Source organism: Cydia amplana, chromosome 2 (genome assembly GCF_948474715.1).
Source record: "Cydia amplana chromosome 2, ilCydAmpl1.1, whole genome shotgun sequence".
NCBI lineage: Eukaryota > Metazoa > Arthropoda > Insecta > Lepidoptera > Tortricidae > Cydia > Cydia amplana.
Window position 1 is genome coordinate 26,658,080 of NC_086070.1, and position 20,458 is coordinate 26,678,537.

At 38.7% G+C, this 20,458-nt stretch overlaps 1 protein-coding gene across 1 annotated transcript; it reads right to left on the reverse strand.

Moving 5' to 3' along the window:
* Positions 1-1,292: 1,292 nt before the first annotated feature.
* On the reverse strand, positions 1,293-2,716 carry LOC134660993 (actin, muscle). The gene has a single exon (XM_063516889.1). It carries the CDS (start codon positions 2,643-2,645, stop codon positions 1,515-1,517), a length of 1,131 nt encoding a protein of 376 aa, XP_063372959.1. The 5' UTR covers positions 2,646-2,716; the 3' UTR covers positions 1,293-1,514.
* Between the last annotated feature and the right edge of the window lie 17,742 nt (positions 2,717-20,458).

Sequence of the window (20,458 nt, forward strand, 5' to 3'; positions counted from 1 at the left end):
ATCTAAAACTTTCATAAACGATTGGCCTATATATTACCGAATTTAAACAAACAAAAGTGTGTAAACATGTTTACACGGATATTGTTATTCAATACCAATTCAGCACTGTGCTTACAGCAAAGTAAATTAAAATTCAATGAACCCTGAAAACCAACGAAATAAAAGAATAGCTGTCAGATAAATCAATGTTCCTAATGTGACAATTTAAGCATGCTAAGCCTTTGACAGTGTTGATGTTGATCATAAGATAACACCGAACCAGCATGAGCCTGTACAATAAAGTGGCTGGCAACTACTAAACAGAGTTTACCATGAACTTCGGAAATCAAAATTTGTCTATCTCTGTTCCACATGTAAACAAAACCGGTACCAGCGGCAGGGACGGATAAAGACAAAGTTCGCGGTAGGCCAGATCCGAGGTGGCGCCTCGCACCAAACAAGACGACGCGTCGCGACGCATCGGGCAGATGCCTGGCCTGACCGAGGTAATTCAACAAGCTATTTATATCGTTATCGCGGACCAGTATATCCCCAGCCAACCGTAACCAACAGCTGACACGGACCGAGGTGTCAAATTAGCACGGACGAGAGCGATTCAGGAATAGGGCCGGGAACGTGCCCGTCGCAGTGAACCTGCCATCACCTTTTTAGATCGCGCGCTAAATATAGACCACTCCGTTGTTATTGGTCACTGGAAGCTCCAAAAGCTTACAAAAGCTAACGCTCTAAATACTGTTTCGAAGTTCCGAATGTCGATTATGTTACGTCACACTTTCAGTTTTTACCGGTCAGTCTATTAGCGGCGCGACTCCCGCCGCTCCAGCGCTCTATTAATAGTCGAGCGGAGCGATTTTTTCTTAATGTATTTACGGAACGGCTTCATGTTCCCTCCGCCGCGGGATTCCGATAAAATTAGACAATGCTCGTCTTTACTATTTATGGTAGTGCCGGAGGGGCTATATCGGGACGCGGCGGGAGGCGCGGCGTGGGGTGTTGGCGGTGCCGACGTGGGATAGACGCAACACCTGCACCGGACACTGGGCCGTGACATAACGTAATCGAGCATCGAGGAAACTGACACCGCTGACGTGGTGACGCCTTGTCAAGGATCTCGGCTCCGAGATAACGATGTGAAGGGAAAAGAGGAGAGGAGTATGTACTTATGAAAACCAAAATAGATCGGTGTATAAAAAGAAATGATTGTAATTAAAATAAATAAATTAACCGTTTATTTATTAATTACATTTTGGCGTGAGATCCATAACGATCCCGAGTATAATAAAAATAAAAAAGAAATTAAATTTATATAAATTTTACAATAAATTACATTAATATAAGATGGCGTTATATTTAGATGTTCAGTTCTGTCAGGTATCACTACGTACAACGTACAAAATGCTGATGTCCCCACTGGGGACCGATAGCACAAACACCACGTACACGGCACGGCCGCGGGGCGGGGCGCGGGCGGGGCGCGCGCGCCGCTCCGCCGCTGGCCAACCACTGCTGGACGCTTAGAAGCACTTGCGGTGGACGATGCCGGGGCCGGACTCGTCGTACTCCTCCTTGGAGATCCACATCTGCTGGAAGGTGGACAGGGAAGCCAGGATGGATCCACCGATCCATACGGAGTACTTCCTCTCGGGGGGAGCGATGATCTTGATTTTGATGGTGGAGGGAGCCAGGGCGGTGATCTCCTTCTGCATCCTGTCGGCGATACCGGGGTACATGGTGGTACCACCGGACATGACGGTGTTGGCGTACAGGTCCTTACGGATGTCGACGTCGCACTTCATGATGGAGTTGTACACGGTCTCGTGGATACCGCAGGATTCCATACCCAGGAAGGAAGGCTGGAACAGGGCTTCGGGGCAACGGAACCTCTCGTTACCGATGGTGATGACCTGACCGTCGGGAAGCTCGTAGGACTTCTCGAGGGAGGTGGAGGCGGCAGCGGTGGCCATCTCCTGCTCGAAGTCGAGGGCGACATAGCACAGCTTCTCCTTGATGTCACGCACGATTTCCCTCTCAGCGGTGGTGGTGAAAGAGTAACCACGCTCGGTGAGGATCTTCATGAGGTAGTCGGTCAAGTCGCGACCGGCCAAGTCCAGACGAAGGATGGCGTGGGGAAGGGCGTAACCTTCGTAGATGGGGACGGTGTGGGACACACCATCTCCGGAGTCCAGCACGATACCGGTGGTACGACCGGAAGCGTACAGGGAGAGCACGGCCTGGATGGCGACGTACATGGCCGGGGAGTTGAAGGTCTCAAACATGATCTGGGTCATCTTTTCCCTGTTGGCCTTAGGGTTGAGGGGAGCCTCGGTCAGGAGAACGGGGTGCTCCTCGGGCGCGACGCGCAGCTCGTTGTAGAAGGTGTGGTGCCAGATCTTCTCCATATCGTCCCAGTTGGTGATGATACCGTGCTCGATGGGGTACTTCAGGGTGAGGATACCTCTCTTGCTCTGGGCCTCATCTCCTACGTAGGAGTCCTTCTGACCCATGCCCACCATGACGCCCTGATGACGGGGGCGACCCACGATGGACGGGAACACGGCGCGCGGCGCGTCGTCGCCGGCGAAACCGGCCTTGCACATGCCGGAGCCATTGTCTACTACGAGCGCGGCAACATCGTCGTCACACATGTTGGCGGTTGTGTTGGGTGTCGGGACGCGGGATGTTGACTCTACGGCAGCGAGACTGCGAGTGCGGAGAGGACGGCGCGGGAGGCTTATATATGCGCGGCCGCGCTGCGCTCGCGCCCATACAAGGCGCGCGCTCCACCGTCCGCGGCCGCTGCTTCGCGCCGCCGACCCCTGACCCTGGCGGTCCGGAGTGGCTAGCTACCCCAGAGATCACCCTCTAAGATCGATCCTCGATCAATTTAAGGTCCTGAGGTCCTAGGTGTGACCCGCCGCCTTATCGGGCGCTCGCCGCGCGCCGGTACGAAAGTACGGTAAGTGGTAGCGAGCCCTAATCCTATTTTATTCGCTTTTTATATGGCACTTTTTTCACCTATCTCTTAAATATTTATATTTTCGCAATTTTGGCACATAAAAATAATAACAAACACATAAGTTATTGCTAAATAAGTTTCCACCTATTTACGGATTGATCAAATTCTACGAAGAAAACATTAACTAAACATCATCCCTTTCCTTAAGATCCGTTTATTTTAAGAAGTTTCCGAAATATGTACCTACGATCACTTATTGTATGTACAATGACTAGGAAGTCATTGATTTTGCTCAAAATTATCGTCAATTCAGCTCTAAAATCTTACATGCCTAAATTGCATCAACATTGCAACCGGTTATTTTTATCCGATGTTACCGTGTCGCATACAGATCGGAAGCGCTCGATCAAGTGCACGCGATTGGCAAGGGCCGATGCGTCCTATTGATCTATTATCTATTGTTTACAAAGTATTAATACAATCGGTTCAACAGCGAAGTTCAGTGCGACAGATATATTTAGCAACCATTCATTGATCACCCTCAATCAGATACCAATACCGTTACAAAGCTACTCTTGATTGACTTTCCACTTCGAGAAGCATATTATGCATTGCTGGCTCTAGTTCCCTTTGGTCCTTTTGTTTTCAGTTTAAGCGCGCATTGGGACGCGTGCGCAGCGGGATGGCCGTGACGGAGCGGCGGCAGCGACGAGGTGCGGGGCTGCAGCGGGTGCATTGGCCGGCTATTCGCGGCACGGCAGGTGCGCGCGCGCTGCACTAATATACTTATAACAAGCGTAACTGAAGTATGTGAGATGCGCGTAGATCGAAACTACCTTACGGTTATACAGGTGAGAAAACGTTTCAGTACAGGTTGATTGGTGAAGAGATTGTCAGTGATATTTTGTTCATTTTACTTTTTTTCCTTCTTACATGAAACTTAAGGTAATGTTCGGATGTCAACTGCAGCTGCATTACTGTTGCGTCGTCGTTGTTGCCGCCGTTGTATCTGTCAATTTCCTTAATAAAATGAATGACAGTCGCCGCCGCATTATTGTCGCGATAGTAACAATCAATCTGTCACTTATTTTATTTATTTATATTAAACTTTATTGCACATCAAATTTTATCAAGGAAGTTTTCATGTCGACCAGTCTCTCTGTCTGTTTGCGGCTTATAGTTATTAGCTTGTGGGAAAGTTTTATCAAATTGGCTGTAAACTCATTAAGAGGGTCCACTAGGGTTTGATCCGGATCCGAAATGTATGAAATTATCCGGATCTGGATCCGGATCCGCGGATATTCCCATACATTTCGGATCCGTCATACAAACCCATGGGGCTTTTTGTTTTTGTTTTTAGGGTTCCGTAGCCAAATGGCAAAAAACGGAACCCTTATAGATTCGTCATGTCTGTCTGTCTGTCTGTCTGTCCGTCTGTCCGTCTGTCTGTCCGTCCGTATGTCACAGCCACTTTTCTCCGAAACTATAAGAACTATACTGTTGAAACTTGGTAAGTAGATGTATTCTGTGAACCGCATTAAGATTTTCACACAAAAATAGAAAAAAAAAGAATAAATTTTTGGGGTTCCCCATACTTCGAACTGAAACTCAAAAATTGTTTTTTCATCAAACCCATACGTGTGGGGTATCTATGGATAGGTCTTCAAAAATGATATTGAGGTTTCTAATATCATTTTTTTCTAAACTGAATAGTTTGCGCGAGAGACACTTCCAAAGTGGTAAAATGTGTGTCCCCCCCCCTGTAACTTCTAAAATAAGAGAATGATAAAACTAAAAAAAATATATGATGTACATTACCATGTAAACTTCCACCGAAAATTGGTTTGAACGAGATCTAGTAAGTAGTTTTTTTTTATACGTCATAAATCGCCTAAATACGGAACCCTTCATGGGCGAGTCCGACTCGCACTTGGCCGCTTTTTTATATTTGATAGAAGACACAAATAGGTACAAGCGTGACAGAGTGGTCGGAAACAAGACAGTATATTAAAATAATTTTAACCCAAGGACAAGCATACCCAGAAATAAAATTTTAATTCGATCTTTGGGTAAGTAATATCATAATATGGCTCTATCGATATTGTCGATAATTTAGCCAACGTACCCATGGGACTCTACCTACGTGAGATCGGAACAATATTTTAATACTTATATCGATCCTACATTATTAATAATCAGCCAGTTTACGCTATAAAACTATAAATACCCTAAAATAACCCTAGCTCACCTATAACTATCTACGAGTACGTCCAGTAGCAGCAGGTTGTTGTGATCTAAGTAGACCTCAGTAGTTAGGGGCGGCGCGACAAATCGTGTAGCCTTGTAAATAGTTGGGGGACGCCCGGGCATATTTGTACAGCCACTAATATAGCGAACGCATGAGCGGAGCGGCGAGCGGGTGGTACGTGAGGGTGGCGCGACAAGTAGTGTAACCTTGTAAATGTCGGTATACTCGATACGAACTCGGTATACACGTTACAGCGATCTCTACAGGTGGATTGAATCCTATATCCAAAACCGATGCCAGGCAGTATCACTGAGGGGCTTCCAGATACTTAACCATTGATTCAGGGGTCCCTCAAGGCTCCCATTTAGGACCGCTTTTATTTATCATATATGTTAACGACATGGGTACATCATTTTCTAGTTCTAAACATCTAGTTTATGCAGACGACACAAAAATTTTCAAAATCATAAAAACAAAGAAAGACTGCCTGGACATGCAACGTGAAAGATCACGTTGCATGTCCAGGCAGTCGTTCTTAATGAGCTATCAAGAGATAGCTTCGCCACATATTGCGGTAGCAACCAATTACTTCTAAACCCTGATATGTAAATGCAACTGTATCACTTTCACTCGTAAACGTAGTCCCCTTCTTTTCAATTATAATTTTTCAGGAAAGGTCATTAATAGAGTTACAAAGGTTCGAGATCTTGGCATTATTTTAGATTCTAAGCTCAATTTCATTTCATACATAGACCACATCACCACGAAGGCCTACCAGAAATTGGGTCTGATACTTAGACTATCTCAACCATTTAAAGATCCAAACATCGTAAAAGTGTTATACTCCTCTTATGTTCGTAGCATTTTAGAATTCGGTAGCGTCGTCTGGACCCCTCAATATATCGTTCACATAAAAAGAATTGAAAAAATTCAAAATAAGTTATTAAAGTCGCTCCACTTCCGCTACGGTTTGAATATGTCAGAGAATAGCACACACCGTCGTGGTCTTGGGCCACTAGAAAAAAGACGTGTATTTATAGATCAAATGTTTCTTTATAAACTCCCAAATAGCCTCATTGATTCTTCTACTCTTCTTGAAAAAATTGTTCTTAAATTGCCTCGTCGTATTCCCTCTCGCCATCCCCAAACATTCCATATCAGCTTTTGTAGTTCTAATTTCGCCAAAAATACTTTCTTTAGACGAGCCTGTCAAAATTATTATGTTAACTTCATAAATCTAAATATCTTCTCATTGTCTTTCGGTAAATGGTCGGTAAGTGGTCTGCGGAGCCAAATATTCCCATAGCAGTGTAATGTTATTATTAACTTTGTTAAAAAAAAAGAGAAAAAAAAAACATTGTTTTACAGTCTTATGAAACGTAACTATGTATGTTTGTAAGCATGATCGATACTTAGGTACTTTATAAGTTGTACGTATCCAATTGTTACTTTTGTGTATCTTCCTATTAATAGGCATAAGTCATAACCGAACTTGCCCTGTTTCTACTTATTACCAATATCATTATTTTATACTTAATGGCACTATAGGTCTTATTGTATATATACAAGTTTAAACATATTTGTATGTGACTGTTTGTTTCCTAAATAAAAAAATAAAAATAATTGTTGAAGGAAGCCCATGGCATGTTGGTATAATCTAGCGGGTTCATACTGCATGAGCGGAGCGGCGAGCAATAGCATACAGTTACAGTACGGCGTAGTTAGGGTGTCGGCGCGACCAATTTGTAGTCTTATAAATTGAATAGTTGTGGGTTTTTAATGGAGGCACCTTCAGTCGTCGGGCCGTTGCTTTCCAAACTACGAGTAGCAGTGAAGGAACCTCGAATAGGGATGTTGACATGAATTGCGAATATATACCTAATATGTTATGTTTTTACCATAGCAGGGAATATTAAAACGCGGAAAATCATATTTTGCAAGAGTAAATATCAAAGTTCAAAGTTCAAAATTTTATTTGCTAAAATGCACGTACATAATGGATGTTACACAGGATGCAGCTATCAGCGCATTTAGCCCGAAGGCATGCAAAGCAGAAGATAATTATATTAAATATAAGACATATTTACATAATCATATTTACACAATCATATTTACAAGACATATTTACAGTTATGCGTAATATGCGTAATAAATTAATTAAAAACAATCAAAAGTATTTAAAATAATGCCCAGTATCACGTGACTGCAAACGCCAATCGGAGCGCGTGACGTCATAACATTTGAATCACCACAGACAAGTCGTCAAACCTGACCGTAATCCATACGACACCACCAAAGAGTTTGGATGTTCAAAAACTGTATGTATTTTTTATTTCGACATTAGACATTTATTACGTACCAAAAAGATTAAAACATGATATAAATTATATATTTGTTATTAAATAAATAAAATGTTATATAATACGATATTTCACTATATATATAGACACACATTCTTAATAAAAAAAATTAATTTGCTTTGCTTAGTCCTAGAATATATTTAATGCTATCCGTGCACTCTGTAAATAATGTATATAATGTTTGTTTGCATTTCTCTATGTAAGTGAATGTAATATTCTTTTGGAGAAATAAATTCTTAAACCATAAAACCATATATTTACGTAATAGTTATCTTTTAGAAAGAGAGATAAATTAATATTTTCGAGTTCGTGACGTCATCAAGATCACATGACAGCTTGCAGCGTTTAGGCTCGAACTTTAAACACTAAACCAATTAAGCTCTATTTTGTATTTAAAATTAATGAATAAAAAATTTAAATATTTTTTTTTTGTAATAATTACGTGTCTATCTATAAAATGAATACAGTTCTAAAAAATTGACAACATCCCTATTATGCGCTACCGTAGCCTTTACAAGGCTGTTGATTTACATATACACATTTCGTGTCCGATAGTTTTATTTGGTACCTATAAAAATAATACATTTATTCGTCTCTCGTTTCGGGGCCGTCGGGGTGTGCCTCTCCAAACTAGCGGAACCCTTCATTTGTAGACCGTATACGACTGTGAAGGAAGCTCGAATTATGCGCAATCGCGTCCTATACAAGGCTGTTTTACTTATACTTTCTGGTGAACGATAGTCTACGTATCAGCGTGAAAATAAGCGTTGGTAAACTTGGTAGCCTAGTTGTACTTAAAAGTATAATCGGACGTTGAATAGATTAAGGTCGCGGGTTCGAACCCCGGCTGGCTCTTATAATCTGGACCGATAAAAAGCTTATACAGGGTGGCGCATTTAGATCGGTCAGTATGGGAAAATCTGAAACTATAAGACATACGACGATCTCTTCTTAGGAACCATGTCATCGATTTTAGTAACAAGAAAAACTGCATTCATACATTTAAATTTTTTTTATGTAAAATGTATTGAAAAAAATGGTGGCCATTTCGAAAACATACTAAAATAAATTAAAGGATATGAAAACAATGCATTTTATTCATTTCAGACATCATGTTTCATAGTAACATTTACTGCTTAAGACCTACACAATCGATATCTAAATAGAAATAATTTTAGATTTTTTTTTTTCAAAACGTCCGGGTTCGATTCCCGAGCTGAGTACACATTTTTTTTAAATGTATGAATGCAGTTTTTCTTGTTACTAAAATCGATGACATGGTTCCTAAGAAGAGATCGTCGTATGTCTTATAGTTTCAGATTTTCCCATACTGACCGATCTGAATGCGCCACCCTGTATATCCATGGTATTGACTATTAGTGATTTAGTTGCTAGTAGATACGTGTATACTTACCTAACTTTTCTTCGTACTCGCTCCAAAACAGCAAATGGATTCTTGTGATGTTAACACTAAACTAACACTGATAAACTAAACTATTTCTAGTTTCTGCATATAATTTCACACATTGACTGTTTTTGCGGTTATTATTTCGTTTTTTGGCTCGATGTGCAAAACATGCATCGTTTAAACTGATTACCTACTTACTGTCATTGCTGTCATACTGTCAGTTAATATTTTTAAATTATTTGCCAGCCAAGCAGTAGGTATTATTTAAAGAATCAACAAAGTTCGTAGTTCGTAGGTATTCTTCTTATAATTACTAAATATTAGACGTTAACATATTATGATGCCACATACGACTACGTAGCTAATTCAAATAGACATTTTTCCCGAAGTTTGTCGTCGACCCAATGGTGTTGTCATCTGTCGCCGTCACTTTCTAAAAATTATTTAAATAACTGCGCGAGTGCATAACACGATAGACATTATAATTTTACTACCTAAAGGCCAGTGCAATCAATGGCAAGCATAATATCTAAAGGCGTAGCCATGACATTGGCAAATTGTAAAATAAATCCCATCAAAAACATTACATGTAAAAAGGTGCAAGTCTCGCAACGCTTTTACTACAAAAAAGTTTTGAGATTTAATGTAAAACCAAGTCGGTTATTTTAATCAGTGCCAGGGGGTGTTAAAAGCATATCAATAAGATATCTTTAATTTGTAATACATATAATGACTTGGCAACTGCGACCCTCGCAAAAAAGAAAATATGCATAATAACCAGGGGTCGGACAAAAAGTGCGGATGACGTCAAACCACTTATAGGATGATTTCAAATAGTATTTTTGATTTTCATAAACAATTATCACTTATCATTTATCAACCTCTTTATTAAACGATATCGCCACTTGAAATGAGTAAGTACGTTTTTGACTGACGCATTGTCAATCAGATGAACAATAAATTGACTTCGTTATTGTTTAGCTATTGTATCTTGACGATTATATTTAGCTAAAATTTAGCTATAGAAGTATAATAACATCAAATTATCTTTTTTTATTTTTACTAATCTTACCTACTGTTCCCACTTTTGACTATTAAACCTATTTATCTGAGGATCCCACAGACTTGTTCTAAGTGTTCTAACTAATTTCAAATAATTATACCTTATGGTAACAAGTTTCGTGAAATTTATTTTATTCACTACATCACCCTACCACCTGATGTATTATTAATTCCATGGATTTATTTACGATTATTTTGTTACTTCATTAATACTACTTTGTTACTACATGTCACACGGAAGTTTAAATACAAACTCAAACATCATCCTGTGTGCAAGATTACGTCATTTTTACGTCATCCGCACTTTTTGTCCGACCCCTGATAATAACATTAGGATAAGTAATCAACTAATCAATATTAGGATAACCAAAATTAGGGTTTTTAGTGTTAGGACAACTGATCATTATGACAAACAATATTAGGGAATGCATCGATAGGAGAAAAGACTTTAGGGATTTAGATATAGATCCAATATCTATTATATTTTGATTTAATTTCATTTCTTTTTAATTTCAATTAATTTATTTATAACATTGGTAGCAAAATGACATTGTATAGTTTATAGAGCATAGTACTAACAATATTTCATAAGGCATAGTCGTAAGTACTAACAAAAGCGGCCAAGTGCGAGTCGGACTCGCCCATGAAGGGTTCCGTATTTAGGCGATTTATGACGTATTAAAAAAAAACTACTTGCTAGATCTCGTTCAAACCAATTTTCGGTGGAAGTTTACATGGTAATGTACATCATATATTTTTTTTAGTTTTATCATTCTCTTATTTTAGAAGTTAGGGGGGGGGGGGGGGACACATTTTACCACTTTGGAAGTGTCTCTCGCGCAAACTATTCAGTTTAGAAAAAAATGATATTAGGAACCTCAATATCATTTTTGAAGACCTATCCATAGATACCCCACACGTATGGGTTTGATGAAAAAAAAAAATTTGAGTTTCAGTTCGAAGTATGGGGAACCCCAAAAATTAATTGTTTTTTTTCTATTTTTGTGTGAAAATCTTAATGCGGTTCACAGAATACATCTACTTACCAAGTTTCAACAGTATAGTTCTTATAGTTTCGGAGAAAAGTGGCTGTGACATACGGACGGACAGACAGACGGACAGACAGACGGACAGACAGACATGACGAATCTATAAGGGTTCCGTTTTTTGCCATTTGGCTACGGAACCCTAAAAATGATCCCTGATGGTCCTGAAATAAATGAATTAAATTTAATTTAATATATTTATATGGGATTACAAACTTACTTATGCAGTTGTTATATCTTTAAAACGCGACTGATATTGCAATATTTTTAGGTTTTCTATGGCTTGATAAGCTGAAAACTTCTTATGTTTAAAATTTGAAGCTTGTGGGTATGCTAGAAGTATGAGATCGAGTATGATGATCGGTGAGTGAGTGCATGAGTGAGTGTGTCAGTGTCGAAACTAAGGAACTTTGACGTACAATAATTCTTAAACTACAAGTTCAGATTTAATGTTTTTGAGAATATATCTAAAGCATGTTAAGCCCTATATGTCACTGAAAATTCAGGGTTCTAGCTTCAGCTAGCACAAACTCACAGGACGCCGAAAATGGCCTGAATCGCTTCGAGAAAAGGATGCTACGACCGTGCTTCTTTGTTTTGTTCGACTTGGCGTAGATAGATAGAGTCTGGCTAACCAAAAATTGTTGACAGATATTTCGTTTTTGTATCAAAGCTAAAAGTCAGTTGTCAATTTATGTCATTCATTCTAAATTGTTTGCGGTTTATAAGGGGTTTATTTTAAATAATTTTATTAATGTCTATACTGAGTGAGGTCCGCAAACTATTATTTAAGCTCGTAAATAATTACGACAATTTGCGAAGTCGACGTGTAGCATTGCATAACGAAAAACAATGCGAAAAAGTGCAATGTTTACAAGTCCTACACAAATGTAAATAAATTATGATTTGGTGCTCTATCAATATTTTGATATACTTAGCATTTAGCATATTTGGCATAGTACTTATGTAATTTTTTTGGTGATGGATTTATATTACGGTATTATCGAGCTAGGTCTTATTTACACTACTACTACTTACTGCCCTATTTTGAATAACGTAATAAATGGCATACTACTGCAATACCTAATTAACGATATACATTATGTTATTATTGGTATAATGGTCATAAGGTAATCCATAATTATTACATATTATAAAGCATATTATTTGTTATAACAAGTGATATCACATAAGTATTTGTGTGGCATAATATTTGCACGACATAAATGGGTTAGGTTAGGTTAGAACTGCGACTCCGCACTAACGAATAACTAACTAGCAAAAGGAGGGTTAGGTTAGATTAGAACTTTGACCCTCCGTAGAATAAAATACCTAGCAAAAAAATGGTTTAGGTTAAGTTTGAACTGCGGCCCTCGCAGAATTGAAAACCGTGAAAAAATTGGTTAGGTTAGGTTAGAACTGCGACCTCCCTAGAATAAAAATAAGAAGTTTGTAAATCTTTACGTTATCATTAAATGAAATATGACAAAAAAATTATACAATATACAGGGTGGTCCAAACATCGACGTCCAATTTTTTTTTAGATTCCTCACATCGTGGGCTATCAGAATATACCCCATGTATGTTAGCCGATTTTTCGTAGTTTTCGAGTCAAGAATTTTTTAACTTTTGTCTTTGTTAAGAAATTCCGGGGTGAACCAATTAATTTATTATAAAAACACTATTGAACTTTTTTGAATGTTTTTTTGTAACATAATCCTGTGTAAACGATGCAGTAGCCAAAAAAACATCAGCATCCTCACTTGGCTGCGAGTTGAAAAAAAAAGACAAAATTCAAAGTTTTACGCTCAAGCATGTCAAGTTTAGATTTTGCGCCTACCTTAATAAAAATTAATTACAAGCGATTTAAAGGATTTTTGGTAATTTTCTAAACATATTTCACAAAAAGAAACATTCAAAAAAGTTTAATAGTTTTTATTTACATAAATTAATTGGTTCACCTCGGAATTTCTTAACAAAAGTTAAAAGTTTAAAAGTTCATAACTCGAAAACTACGAAAAATCGGCTAACATATATGGAGTATATTCTGATAGCCCACGATGAGAGGAATCTAAAAAAAAATTTTGGACGTCGAGGTTTGGACCACCCTGTATGTATTTATACTTGTTAAATTGTATAAAGTATTACGTTATACAAAAATATAATATAACAAATGTCATTATAGCACATGTGTAGGGTCACTTGTCGAACATTGAAACAATCGTACACAGTGAAACTTTGCGATATCTCGGAAACTAGGTGTTATCAGCTAGTGCCATCTGTCAAGCAAGGGCAGGCTCAGGGGCCCCCACACCTCCCCAATACGCGAGCGCGCCTCGGAGAAGGAGCACGTTGCTACGAGCGTTATTGTGAATTCGTGCTACAAAAGTAATATTTTTCATTTATGTTTCGCAATTTTTTACCAAGATATAGGGTCTAGTTTGGCGTTATTTCATTTTTTGTTGTGTTCTATGTGTATTAAAGTTACTTTGGAGCTAAATATTTTTAAATTTCGTTCACTCTTTGGTGCAGTTTTTTTAATTGTTTCAAAAAACACCCCCTAGTCTCACAATGAAACATGATGTCCACTGAACACCAGTATCAGTACACAATGAAACAAACTCATTATTTTTTTAATTAATTAAAGACTATGTGCGAATTTTGTGAAACTAAAATACCATGAAAATTGATAATAATTTGTCTATCATATGACAAAATATAATATACTTCACTTTAGAAATGGCCGAGATAGGATAGTTTATATGTTGAATGTTTCATTGATGGCAAGGTTAAGGTCACATGTCTAACATTCAAACAGTCGTTTATAAACACTATGTTGCAAGAAAGTGTATGATATCAAGCATGGAGATGCTTAAAACCCTCCCGCGTCCACCTAGTTGGCAATCATGCTCCGTGGACATAAAAGGCGCCTTTCTCGCAGCATGCCGTAAGTGCCGACCAGATTTTCGATTCACAATGAAACTTAGGTGTGCGTACAATGAAACAAGTCTTTCGCTTTTAGATATTTCAGCAATCTTATAACGATTCCATATTTCGGAAACCTTTTAAATAACAAATTTCAGCATACCACTATTTTCTCCTTTCCTTTCTCATTAATTGATTGAAATGATGTATGTATTAATGTAACTTATTTATTACAACGTTTTAATGTTTATTAAGGATGTTTCATGGTAGACTATATATATTATATCTGTTTCACTGTAAAAATTAGAGTGTTTCATTGAAAACATGCACAAGTACACAATGAAACAAAACTCATTTTTCAAAAAAAGCTTTATAATACAGAAACTGTTAAAAATATGTAGAAACCAAAAACGCCATATGATAGCCAAATAAATTGTTTATCTTCGTACGAAATATCACACTCATAACTTTAAAAACACCAGAGATAGGAACGCTTGAACTTTTAGTGTTTCATTGATCAACAACTAACCCTATATGTTATTTAAAAATTATATTACAATAGGCATTATATCAATGACAGTTTAGATGAAATCACAATAATAACAAAGGAAATGTATAATAAAAATTGCATTATAACATATAATAATATATATCAAATGGCGTTCTAACAAATGTATGATAGTTTTTTATAATTATATTAAGCATTACACACCCCCGATTGTCACCTTGGCTGTGCCACAGTCGTTACGACCGTCAAATGGCTATTTGCTAATGTTATCATACCTGTACCACGCGCGGGGACCCTAGTTTGGTCGGCGTCGACAAATGGTCCGCGCTAATTGTCGGCGGCATTGTCGACGGCACGCGGCGCGCGTAATTGGCCGTCGGTCACAGATTTAGTCGGTCGTAGGACGTAGATAATAATGATTTGATTAGCATCGATCAATTAAATTGGCAGGCTAATCGTTTGCAATAATAGCTTGCACAATCTGACGACTGTTTGAGTTGATTCAGAATTTTTACTGTACGTGTTTATTGGAGCTTATTTTAAAGAAGTTAGTAAGTACCATTTACGCGTCCGCTGATTTTTAAAATAAAGTCCTAAACTTAACCAATTGTTTAGGTGCAATGCCAACGGCATACCTAATGCCAACATCTTACAAAATATGTTGTATTATGTTTCTAATGATATTATATTAGTCAACGGACTTTTGAGCCAGACCAGAGTAGTTATTTTGCATTTTTTTTTTGTGGTGACAATAAGTTTTAGAAGAATAAGTAAATGCTTCGTTGTGGAGTCGTGAGACATCTTTTCGAAACGAAAACACAAAAGGTTCGTGAGTTGACTCCAAACAGACTAGAAACTTGTGAAGTTTAGGTTCAAATCTCCTTGGTACATAATTTAATTTTAAATTTTAATTAGTAGGTATACGATACATTTCATACATTTCAGTTCTTAATAGAGCCAATTCGTAAATACTTTAAATGAAATTTGATATTGTAGTGTTAAGACTATTTCTGACAATCATAGCCGCCTGCCGCCTGATGAGAACTAATATTATTTTGAACATCAAAAATGGCGTCACATATCAAATTATACAAGAATCTTCGCACCGACTTAACAAAGTCATTTGTACCATTTCTGGCGAGGCGATGTACGCAGGTACCTATTGTAATAGCTTTTCGGTTTATAATTTTTCAGTCTGCAATGTAATGAATAAGCAATATGATGCAATGTAAGTGGCGGAAGGCCGTCTGGATTTTGTATACGGAGACATTATGATACCCTAGACATTTTGATACTCTAGCTAGACCAGATGCCACTGAAGGGGACGCCCTAGGTACCGCTAGAGACGAAGTGCAGAAAGACCTTAGCGAACTCGGCGCCGTCGACTGGACAGAAACGGCTTTGGACAAAGTAGCGTGGCGGTCTTTGGTGTCGGAGGCCAAGATCCACTTCGGGTCGTTGCGCCACAGCAGTAAGTAAGTAAGTAATGTAATCAATCGTCGCTCTTTAAAGATTCCATCCTAAATAATAAACCAAAAGGTTGTTCTCATACCTTATCTCAAGACAAGCCTTACGTAAAAGATTTTTCCTAAATATGTTGCGAAAAATCATTAAAATAATTCCATCACCAAAAATAAAACGAGTTTAGCTAATCACGTGATCAAGGCTTCCACATGTCTCCCCTCGATACAATATTTTCATTAAGTCTGGTTTAATAATGTCCCCGGCAAATCCCTTTTAATAACAATTACCCGTGGGAACCCGGGAGCGCCGCCGGCGGACGAGGCTGCGAGGACTGACACAAACACGAGGACACGTGACGTCTGCTCGTTTTATTTTATTTTATTGTTGCTATTATGGGACTGCAATGACCCGGGATGGAATGATTGGAGTTTTAAATTAGGTACAAATCTTCTACTGAAGTAATAAACTAACGCTAATGTGCGTGTTAATAAGTTTAATCATTTGTTTCAAATACTATTAGTTTGACATTAATATCAAAATCAAAATGCTTCTTAATTTTATGATAGTACCTAATATTACATATTACAATTGTAATTTAATTTATATAAAATTATAATACATAACATAATCCTCTTTACGAGTACTGCACACTTCTAAAATTAAAGAAACACAGCAGTAGCAGCCTAATAATTAATAAAAATTAATATTTATTCATTAACTTAAAAGCTTAACAATATTCAGGTTGGAGTCTCTTTTTAAGTACCTATTCAAGATACCTGTGTCAAGGGACACCGCTCCTTTCTTACTGTTTGCTGAGAAACAATACCTAACAAACATCGGTTAAAAGAAACAAAAACAAGACCTAAGAGATTTATTAGTGGGCTAAAAGTCTGATGTAGATAAACAATATTTTTAAGACTGATTTTTCGTTAGCCACATTGAAATGTTAGAGTTAAAATCTAACGATGGCCAGATCAACATACCGTTGTTTGTTAATATAAAGATATAATCAGCTTCGGGCCTCCCTTGACTTACTGCTGGTGGGCCGTGCGCGCATTAGCCGCCTCGCTGGCGTAATTGGCAGCGGCGCGTGCGCCAGCTTAGTTGCTCAGTTAGTTAGCCAGGTTTGGGGCTTTATTGACCGGGATTGATTTAGTGACGTGTGGCCGGAAAAGGCAACGCGCTTGTGTAAACGGGTCATACAGATTTTAAAACTAAATATGTAACTCCTGTGAACAAAATGATTCTATCATACATATTTAACGTCTTTAGTTATGTGGATAAAGGAAAAGGTAATATGTATTTGGATTCAGACTGCACAATCCTCACTTCTGCATTAGGTATTGCTGCGGACAATCACACAATTCTTCGGGCATTCGTGGATTTGATACATATTCAATTTGAAGTCCCTATAAGAAATAAGGAAAAATCTTATAGTAACTCCCATATAAGAATTATTTTGTTTCCACTTAGTGACACTTCCCCAGGAAGTATCACCAAATATAGCCGCGGGGGGCAATAGCAACGGATTACCGTGTTGTTGCTGCTTATTTAATAACTCTCCTGTTTGCTTAACCGCCTTTCAATGCGCTGTTGACTCACGTCAGGGGAATAGTTTCATTAGGATTCCATCAGAAGGGGATTTATACTAAAATTACTAATAGGATTTCATCAGTGTCGTTTACGAGCGCTAGGTACTCTTTGGATTGTTCTGATAATGCCAATTCTAATTCCAAGTCCCTATCTTCAATAATGACTGCTGTGTAATGTCTGTCAGTATCTACAAATGTTACTGCTTTAGATATTTATTAGTATTTTACTACAATTTTATTGTTCTGATCGCATGAAAATCACTCCGAACATCAAATCACTAGTAAGAGTTATTAAATACATATGTACTTGTACTCTAACGGCGGTGTTGTACATCTCAATATATAGTATAATATGTATAGTGGTCTCAATATAAAGTGGTTCTGAGACGGTTATACTAATTACAACACCGCCGTTGAAGTACTCATTATTATAAGAGTACCTATTTAATAACTGTGAGGCGTGAGCTGAGGCTCTACATACTAATTTTAATAAATTTAATTACTTAATCAATCATCGGTCTAATCGCACGAAGGCCACTCCAAGCTAGTAACAGTTAGTAAATACTCGCACTCCGCGCGTGTGTGTGTTGTGTGTTGTGAAAGCGAACACCGGCTATTCCTGGCCCGCCCACGCGCGACACACTGACACACACCCCGTACGGTTTACAACGTAACTACTCGATAAATTGTGATATATAAGTACCTACTGTGGTTCTGTGAGATATACACCTCGTGAGTTTCAGTGATTGAGAAATGCGACAAGTATGTATAGAATAGCCGGACCAGTCGTATACCTATACGAAAATTTTTTTGCCCAAACTGAAACGAGTACCTTCGCTAGCGCTTCGCGCTTGCTCTATCGATTAATACCTACCTCCTTTAGGACTAGGTTTGAGTCCAGCGGGCGCAGCATGGTTCCATTTTTATCGGCTGTCACTGTGCCCGTCACTTTCGTACTTACATACTTGTTAGAACGTGACAGGCATGGTGACAAGCGATAAAAATGCAAACGTGCTACCACCGCAGACAAGGGCATGTCAACGACTTACTGTAACAGTTTACAGTTTACAACGTAACTATTCGCTAAACTCTGATAAGATAAGTCTTTGGCCTTCGCCTATAGCTAGATAGTTGGTATAATTCTGCCTTTAAGGCCCATTTACATGGTGCGAGTTTCTCGCACGTTTTGGGGCGAGAAATCGTATGACATTATCGTATGCAATAATCGTCAGGCGATTCTCGTACAAAAATGTTTACATCCACGTGAGAAATAATAACTCGCCTACGATTATGTCATACTATACTCGGACGGAGATTATTGGCAGGCAAAATAGTTTAGGATATGCTTGATTGCGACAAATAGAAAAAATACGCAGCTTGAAGGAGGATTGATTGTAAATTAGTCAAATGCGCCTGTCTGATTTTCTAAGATTAAGTTCGCCATAGTCTTAAAATCGGACAGACTAATATATAGACTACTATATAATTAAGCTTAATCGATTGATGCGGTACATATCACCAGGGATGTTGCGGACATCCGCATCCGCATCCGCAACCGCGGAACTTCCGCATTATTTTCAACATCCGCATCTGCATCCGCATCCGCATAAAATCGATGCGGAGCTTATGCGGATGCGGATGTCGAACAAGTTGGTACAGGAACGTCTTAGCGGCGGCGTAAAGTGCTAGGTAATTTCGTCATTACCTATAACGAAATCGTCTAGATCCAGAAAAGTCGGCAAAGTTACTATTTATTAAATATAACGCACCTATATTCTTGCTCAAATACTAAACGTTTCATTTTTTTAATAAAAAATTACTAAAAATGTTATATTTGACGTTTTCTAAGTACCTAATCTTGACATCCGCAGCCGCATCCGCATCCGCGGATGTGAGCCTTTAAATATCCGCATCCGCATCCGCATCCGCGGATGTCAAAAAATCTGCATCCGCAACATCCCTGCATATCACATCTGCATTAAGCTTATTTAGTTAATCAGTTGGAATATCAACTGATTAACTAAATAAGCTCTCCGGGAGAGTGTCTCCGGATATCGTTGCCATTTTGTATGGAGCCAACCTCATCGCTTTAAAGAAAAAGGATGGAGGCATCCGCCCAATTGCAGTGGGAAGCACGTTACGGTGCCTCACCTCAAAAATATGTTGCCGTGAGTTCCACTCCCGCCTTATGGAAAAATTTAAACCCACACAGTTAGGTTTTGGACTCAAAGGTGGTTGTGAGGCGGCAGTGCACGCAACTCGGTCTTTTATTGAGAGGGAGATTTCGAAATTCTCGTTAAAATTGATGTGACTAACGCTTTCAATTCTATCGATCGAGGTTCCCTTCTTTCTCAAATAGAAAGTGAACTTCCAGAGATCCAGGGCTACCTGTGGCAATGTTACGGTGCACCCACGAAACTTATGTTCCGGGAACACGAGATCTCATCCTGTGTAGGATGCCAGCAGGGGGATCCGCTAGGGCCTGTAATTAATTTAGTCATCCATCCGATAATCACGCAACTCACGTCGGACCTGAACATTTGGTATCTCGACGACGGCACGATTGGCGGCAAAATATCGTCAGTCCTTGCCGATTTAAAAACCATCTCGGACCGATTTGCTGAGATTGGCCTTACGGTTAATTCTAACAAGTGTGAGGCATTTATTTCTGAAACTGGTTCGGCTGACACCAGGGCAAAAATAATTAACGATATTAACAACCTCACACCAAATATTTCAGTCGTTACTCGTGAGAGCCTTACACTGTTAGGAGCCCCTATTTTGGAGGAATCCATCCCTTTTTCTGTAAACTCCAAAATAGAACAATTTTATAAGTGTTCCAACCTATTTTATGAAATTAACCCACACATGGCCCTTTACATCTTGCGA